This window comes from Heteronotia binoei, chromosome 15, assembly GCF_032191835.1.
Source record: "Heteronotia binoei isolate CCM8104 ecotype False Entrance Well chromosome 15, APGP_CSIRO_Hbin_v1, whole genome shotgun sequence".
Taxonomy (NCBI): domain Eukaryota; kingdom Metazoa; phylum Chordata; class Lepidosauria; order Squamata; family Gekkonidae; genus Heteronotia; species Heteronotia binoei.
In genome coordinates, this window is record NC_083237.1 from 11,001,780 (window position 1) to 11,010,087 (window position 8,308).

Genomic DNA, 8,308 nt, shown 5'->3' on the forward strand with positions numbered 1-8,308 from the left:
GGATGGGATAATATTAAGTTGTATCATAATAATCAGTTGATAGCTTTTGTAATTTCCACTGGTGATTTAACAAGATACCGATGTGATTATCATACTGGTGATGTAGTAGGAAATTTAAAAAAATGGTTACAAAACAAGTGCCCTCTTGTTAGTGTTGGTGTGTTTTGTAGGATCAGTGTCTCTAGCGAAAGAAGAAAGAGAGGCATTGGGAATCACAAACTTAATAGTTTTTTCTCATTATTTCCTCTCTCCTGTTCAGCTCAGGTCTCAACACAATAATGAAGCATTTGGGTAAAAAGATACAACCTAGTGATCCAGCACTGGACAACAAGATGCAGAAGATCTCCACGGCGACCATGGATTTCCCTTTGCTGCTCAGATAGGCTGGAACAAAAGAAACCCAAACACTACAAAAGATCAGCATGCTGAAAGTGATGAACTTGGCTTCATTAAAACTATCCGGCAACTTCCTGGCTAGGAAAGCCACAATCAAGCTGATGAGGGATAGAAGCCCCATGTAGCCCAAGACAATATAAAACATAGTGACAGACCCCTCGTTACATTCTAGTATGATACTTTTTGTCAGAGACTCTGTGTCAAAATCAGGAAAAGGTGGTGAAGTTGCCAGCCACACCATAGAAATGCTGGCTTGAACAAGGGAACAGGAAAGGATGATGGAGTTAGCCAGCCATTTCCCCACCCACTTCCTCATGCTGGACCCTGGTTTGGTGGCCATGAACGCTACAACCACAGTAATGGTTTTGGCCAAAACACAGGAAACAGCCACTGTGAAGATGATGCTGAAAGCAGACTGTCGGAGGAAGCAGGTCACCTTCCTTGGTCGGCCAAAAAATAGAAGAGAAGAAAGTGAGCAGAGCAGGAGAGCGATGAGAAGTATGTAGGTGATCTCTCGGTTGTTGGCTTTGACGATGGGGGTGTCTTTGTGCTTAATGAAGATTCCTAGCACTGTGGCTGTGATGAGGGAAAACCAAACAGCTATGGAAGCCAAACTAATTCCTAAAGGTTCTTCAAAAGACAAGAAGCTTAATGTCTTGGCGATGCATCCGTCTTTGTCTTTGCTTGAATATTGACCACTGTGGCATTTGATGCAATCATCCACATCTGGAAAAAATATTAAGAGGGACTGTAAGTTGTAAAAAAGTGAGCTCTGGAAGGAAGGAAGGAAGGAAGGAAGGAAGGAAGGAAGGAAGAAAGAAAGAAAGAAAGAAAGAAAGAAAGAAAGAAAGAAAGAAAGAAAGAAAGAAAGAAAGAAAGAAAGAAAGAAAGAAAGAAAGAAAGAAAGAAAGAAAGAAAGAAAGAAAGAAAGAAATGGAGGAAATTTGTTAAACCCCAGATCAAAGGAGCTCAATTTGGAGACCATTCTGTAACACTGATGGTAAAGCCGAACAAGAATTTTTCTCCCATCGCTCAGTTTTTTTTTAGCTTTTGAGGAAGCCTGAATGACACTTCTGAGGATCTCTGTGTTATGAAAGAGGCTAGGTTTAATTCCACTAGAGGGAGAGCCTTCTCAGTGGCAGCCCCAATACTCTGGAACACCATTCCAGAAGCCATAATGGCCCTGCGGGACTTATCGCCATTCCGCAGGGCCTGTGAGACTGAATGGTTTTGGATGGCATGTGACGTATAATGAGATAGGACTGCCACCACACCTGGATCTATCTCGCATTAGTATTAACTGCCTAGGATCTGAATGCTTTGAGAGAGGAAAATATTATATAGATGAATAGATGAAGTAGCACCATTGCGATTTTATTTGATTGTTTTACTGTTTTAATATTGCTTATTCTTTATCATGTACTTTATGTTGTTAGCCGCTTTGAGTCTTCATAGAATGGGCAGGATATAAATATAATGTAATAAATAAATAATACTTGTTTGGTAGACAGTTTGAAGATAGATTCACTTATATCCAGCATAATTTTGATATGATTTTTGACAGTTAATGTCTAGGATTATATCAGGGCTTTTTTTGAGCAAAAAACTGAAAACAATTATCTAAGTGAGGTCTAACCATAGCAAAGTGATACCATCACTTTGCATGATCAGGACACTATAAGCAACCATCTTTTAAAAAGACAATTCCAGCTACAAGTTTTTGATCCCAAATTATTTTCTCAATGATTCTGCCTAAATCATTCAAGAAGAAGAAGACGACTGCAGATTTATACCCCGCCCTTCCCTCTAAATTAGAGACTCAAAGCGACATACACTCTCCTATATCTTCTCCCCCCACAACAGACAACCTGTGAGGCTGACAGGATTCCCACAGCAGCTGCCCTTTCAAGGACAACCTCTGCGAGAGCTACGGCTAACCCAAGGCCATTCTAGCAGGTGCAAATGGAGGAGTGGGGAATCAAACCCGGTTGTCCCAGGTTAGAGTCAGCACACTTAACCACTACACCAAACTAGCTCTCTTGTTTATTGTGAATCTCAAGGGCATGTTGACTTTACATTGGCAGCCTCATTGATTGTGATGCATTTCTAAGACCCTTTTCTAATGATTTTATGAAAGTTTTTGGATTTAAAATTACTTTGACTGCCTTGTGGATAACTTTCACAAAATGAGAGCCAAGAAAAAATCACTCTGAGTCTTCTTTAAATTCCATCAAAGTTTGACAGCCAAATCATCTAAAGTAACCCTACATTGTGATTCATCTACCTGTTGGCTTGAAGATCACCTACCTGTTTGGCTTGAAATCTTCCCTTCTGGGCAGGGAACACAATCGTAGCAGCAAAATGTCTCCCCCTCCCTCTTTCTCTTATAATTTCCAGGTTTGCAGTAATCATTGCACACAGAAAGAGGCATTGTCTATTGAAGATATGAAAGGAATTTAGGAAGAGAAAAATTAGAAATTATTGTCCATCACCTGAAGAATGCAGGAAGGCGTAAGAGATTATATATCATTACGGTATCTACCCTCAGTTTAGTCTTCACCAATTACAGCTTGTATTTTATCATAGATATTATTATCACAATTGCATTTCTTCCGTAGAACAGGAATTTTTGGCTTATAGAGCGAACAAAATAACTCTATCACCCACTGTCTCTTCCAAGAGATGAATTCTCCCACGGATGCCATATAAATCTGCCCAAGTTAATGAAGACATCAGGGGAAGGAACATTTTTTTCACTATCTCACATATCCTGAAAAGCTGCAGGTGGTTTTGAATGATCTAAAAAGCAAAGTTATTTCAGAATTTAAAGATATATTTAAAGTGTTCAAATAAATGCTCTGTCCTGTCCTGAAGAATGAGTCCAATCAAGCGAAATAAAGACCACAAGAGGCAGATGAGGGGAAACAATGTTTCTACCCTATAGAGTGGCTGAGCAGATGACAAACTGAAATAGATACCTCATTAAAAACGGTTTGCCACACAATCAAATTGTTATGAATGATGAATTCTTCTCCTTCAGCAGCAGTGGGATTGACCTGCCCAATTTTCACCCTGTGGAATGACTTGTTTGGGAATGTGACCAGGTTCGTTATATCAAATCCACCTCTCACTTCCCCTTTACCATTCAAAGACACTGTTTCTCCCACTGAGTTGTTGAATGCAATGCCTTGTAGAAGAGCGTGGACCTAGATGAAAGCAAAGCAAAACAGTGGAGTCTGAGTGCTGTGATTTTGTGAAGTACTGAGATAATATGAATGTTCTACTTTCATATCATTTCAGAGATATGCTAAGCCTGCTATTTACAGTGAATGTAATGAAATATGCAGTGACTATTTTACTACTCTGATTATGACAAGAAATAGGAAGGCACAAAAATTGATTCCAAACACTGTATTCAGGGCTTAAAATCAGCAAGAGCTCACAGAAGCACAGCTCCTGAACCTTCAGCCAGGGTCTTCATGCAGTGGGGAGTTCTCTCCCCATTACACACAGATCCTGGGACATATAAATGAGATATGCTACTGATTACGTGCACCTCCCCCCCCTTCAAAACAACCCCTGATAATATTTATTATTGAACCAACCAGAATTTAAAAAATACCCTTTTTATTATTTATCTTTTATTAAATTTTATATATGTTACAATGAAAAAATAATTAATTTACATACATCAAACAGACCACTCATCAAACACCCAGTAACCCATCACCATAGTCGCCTCTACTAATCTGTCTCTGCCTATTAATTGCCTAATCTCCAACGTCCTACCTCCAACAATTCAGGCTGCTAGAAGAATTTGGCAGCAATTCGGCTCTGCTTAGGGCTTTAATGTCTTTTTACATGCCGTTATGACTCTCTGGGGCAACCCAGTATTAAAGGTCGGTGAATGCCCGGTGTTTGGGATGAGATGGGCGGAAAAGGGGATTGACACTTTAGACCATCTCCGCAATACAAAAAGAGAAGTGTTTTGGACTTTCGCGGAATTTCCAGATAAATATGGACTTGAGCCTATTCAATGGTTGCAACATCGCCAAGAGATGTGTTCTAGGATCAATATTACCTGCCAAGGCTGTAGATCTTGAAGTTCCATTATCTTTCCACTATCCATTTCCATGTGATTGATTCTGGATGAGTACAGCATATGAATAGCATGTGCTATGGCATAGACTGCATTGTAAATGCTGTAACTGTGACCAGTCATGCTCATTTCAAAAAGGGAACTATGAAGATTCTCCAGCCTCTCTTCGCCAGTACATGTTTCATTGAGCCCCGCTGGCTCCTGCGGATTTGGATAGAAACAGTCAAATGCTTGCTCCCAGAACACCTTGAGAAAACCATTCCCTTGTTTCTCAAAGGGCTTTACATCTTGAAGAAAGTTCTGGAAGCCATGTGGCTGATTTGAGTGAATTGTGAAGGAAAGTGTCCCATGGAAGAACTCAAAATCCCATTCCCTCAGAAGGCTTGACAGTGCAAAATCTATTTGTGGTGTCATAATCCACACTTTTCTCAATGATGCGTCTTCCTTATAACTGGGATTGCCTAGAAATAGAAGACTGCTGAGTCCTATAAGGACCGCTGAGTCTCCATAGAGGATAAATGTGTTGGCTTTGCAGTCTCTGAAAGGTAGATATGTATTTATAATTATATCAGTGAGATAATCCATATCATTCCAGTTGGGTTTGTTTGTAATTTTGCTTATCAAAGCTGAACAGATACCATTTAGGGAAAGAAGTGGCTCCAGGGCCTTTAAGAAATGTTCTCCACTGTCATCATCCCCAACAAGAAGCCCAACCCATGTCCATTGGAAATGAAGAAGTAAGTGAATGATCCCCATATTCTGATGGGATTCATTGGGGACCATGTGGTAAAAGGAAGGGGACTGGTTTTCATCCTTCTCTTGTGGTGCAAATGAACCATAAGTTAGCTGAAAAGAATTGTGCATATGTTTTAGATGTGTAAAGTAAACTGGTTGACTACAAGTGATTGGTTTTATATGACCATTTTGTGAAGAAAGCTGTAGATTTGGCAAGAGTTGATTAATCTCAGGTGGTGGTGACATAGGATGGTTATTGGAAATCCGTGTTTTAAAAGCATCTCACACTATCACATGAACAGATTGTGTTGCCTTATACTGAGTAAATAACTGGTCTAATGGTCAATAATGCCTCTCCAGTTATTTATGTTAAGGGTTTGTTCGATCACCTAACTCATAATTTTAATAGAAAACATTAGAGATTGAGTCTGCCATTTTGTAAGCAAAACAGACGCTCTACCACTTATCCTCAGACCTTCCTGATTTCACCTTGTTATTCTCCTCCCTTGTGCTGAAGCAACTTCCTTTGCATTCCAATTTTTTTAACATTCACCCCCTCTATTTTCCTTAATACCCTCCTCAAAGAAAATCCCAGAAAATGAACATTAAAATTTGTTACATCTTCTAATCACAGATCTTACCTGTGGAATCTTGAAAAGACTTAGGATGTCTGACATGTGGGAAGAGGTATCAAACCTAAATCCCCCAACGACAGCTACTAGGTTTTTGTGGGCATCACATTCATAGTTAGGAAAATATTGATGCAATTTATAGATCAAACCAAGGGTGGTACGATAGGTCATCTTCATATCATAGAAGTTATCATAGATGTGGAATCCGAGAGTGATGTTGGGCAAGAATGTGGGATTTTGGTTGATCTCTTTTACAGCAAACACCAAAGCCAGGACGTGCTGGTGAAATTTTGTCGTTGCACTGTAAACAGAGATATAGAAATTTGAAAGGAAGGATATCCAAAGGGGGGGAAAAACGCTTAAAAGATTGGTGTTTTGTTGTGTATTTGAAGAGAAATTGTGGAGGAGTTTGTGGAGCAAGTCTGTGTGGTTGTGTATGGTACTACACACATGTTTGAACATTAGAAGACGATACAGCACAAAGCCTGGCATTTCAATAACTACACTTGTTTAGATATATTTTCAACTCACTGTTATATGTTGTTCTTTTAACCCCTCCTCTTTTGCTACTGTATCATGAGTCAAAGAACTGTCACACTCTTTGTTGGGCTAGGCTGTTGTGAATAAATGATATAACACTACACAAGACAGATCCAAGTAGGCAGCTGTGTTGGTCTGAAGTAGTAGAGCAAAATAGGAGTCGATTGAACCTTTAAGATCAAATTAGTTTTATTCCGAACATAAGCTGTCATGTGCTCCCTAAGCACACTTCATCAGACGAGGAATCTGGCACAGTGAGCAGAGCCATACACAGCTGGTAGGCAGCAGCCTAGAATGCAAAATGGTACAGATTTAAGAACCAATGATTGTGACATAAAATTTTATGGTATGCAGCAATTTAGAAGGTAAAATGGTACAAATATAAGATTCAATGACAGAAAGTAAAATTAACAAATTGAGCAAACCTTTCATCAGAGTAGCATGAGCATGTGAAAGGAACAAAACAGTAGTATGTCAAAATGTGTGAGTTTCTGTCGCTGACTCTATTGCTATGAACCTGGGCCGAAAGGAAGGAATTATTATGTTTTCCCATCCAACGAACCCACCTTTAAACATGCAACATAAATATAGTTTGTCATTAGGAGAAAAATACATTATAATTTAGTATACTACGCTACGCGAGACAGCATGGAATACTGTGGCAGCAGAAAGTCACTTATGTGGTGATAACAGTGCTCCAAGCATGTCCCTGTCAATAAAAGTTCGTGGGGTGTGTTAATGCTCTCTGCTTCCCTCCAGCTCAGAAAGGGTTCTTCTTTCTGGATGAAGACAGGTGTAACTACAAACAAGCTGTGATTAATAAGATTCCAAATATGATTGGAAAAGAGGAACATTGGGAGGGAGGACCAAGAGTCTATCTCCCCCCCCCCCTTTGACCATTCGTAGCCTTCTATCAACCTGTGTCAAAATGCAGGGTGCATAAGAGATACCTAATGATTCCTTACTATGGATCCCTGTATAACTCCTGAGCTGGATGTTGACTGAAGTCTATTTCATGCAAATGGTAAAATAACTGCGAAGTGATTTCACCAATGAGGAGATCTCCTGGCTGGAACCATTCATGTGGAACAGGGAGTGGATCCTTCATTCTACACTTGGAGGTCTCTGCTTTGCATGAAATTGAGGGTAGAAGTAGCAGCAGCAGCACTAGTTCCAACATCCTGTCAGGAATGAGTATCCTTCTTGTGCCTTCTCAGACTCAGCTTTCCTTCACGAGGCTACTATGGACCATGGTTGAATCTGCAAATTTCCTTTCTGGAAAGAAACTGATTTTCTGTGGTTAAAATTTCAGCAACAAAAGCACATGCCTGTTCAGAGCAAAACTATTCTGTTAGGAAAACTGTCTTCAAAAGGCAACATGTGAAGAATCAGCAGCTTTATGGTTTAATAATAATTTAGTGCTATTTTTATTTCTGGAATGGCCTCAAAGGCCAAAGGAGCTTTGGAGAAGATAACAAATTACAGTGATCTGGAAAATGCAAGTGGGAAATAATTACTTCTGCTGGCAGTAACTTTAGAAACTTTGGTAAAAGACAGGTTAGAGTTTTCTCTGCTTTGATTGCAGGTTTGTTATGTACATGAATGTGAGCAAAGGGAGACAGATACAAAAGTGCTATAATGAGCAAGCGTGAAGAAAATGAACCTGTGACTTTGGTAGTGGATCTGATGGAAAACTTTCTTTATGTGCAGACAACATTCACTTGAATTAATGCTGCCCAGTTGTACTCATTCTTTTTCTTGGTGTTCAATTGAACTGATTCCTTCAGGGTTTTTTTTGTTGTTGTTTGCTTTCTAGGAGGTAGATACAAAATTAATCCTTTTGGTAACAGTTTCTAAAAGTGGCTCACAGCTTCTGTTTTTAAAGAAGATCTTTGCCCTACATCCC

At 39.6% G+C, this 8,308-nt stretch overlaps 1 protein-coding gene across 1 annotated transcript; it reads right to left on the reverse strand.

Annotated features, from left to right (window-relative positions):
- Window positions 1-220: 220 nt before the first annotated feature.
- On the reverse strand, window positions 221-7,510 carry LOC132583005 (vomeronasal type-2 receptor 26-like). The gene is made up of 5 exons (XM_060254670.1): window positions 7,368-7,510; window positions 5,872-6,163; window positions 4,478-4,696; window positions 2,704-2,830; window positions 221-1,122 (listed from the first exon to the last, which is right to left on the reverse strand). Exons 1-5 carry the CDS (start codon window positions 7,508-7,510, stop codon window positions 221-223), a joined length of 1,683 nt encoding a protein of 560 aa, XP_060110653.1.
- Window positions 7,511-8,308: the final 798 nt, after the last annotated feature.

Bases quoted from the DNA above. Each gene is read 5' to 3' on its own strand.
- LOC132583005 (XM_060254670.1), bottom strand. From the start codon at position 7,510: ATGAAGGATCCACTCCCTGTTCCACATGAATGGTTCCAGCCAGGAGAT. The intron at 4,697-5,871 runs GTAAGATCTGTG...CCAAATCCGCAG, and splicing joins GTCTTTTCAAGATTCCACAG to GAGCCAGCGGGGCTCAATGA. The intron at 1,123-2,703 runs GTAGGTGATCTT...TATTTTTTCCAG, and splicing joins GAAGATTTCAAGCCAAACAG to ATGTGGATGATTGCATCAAA.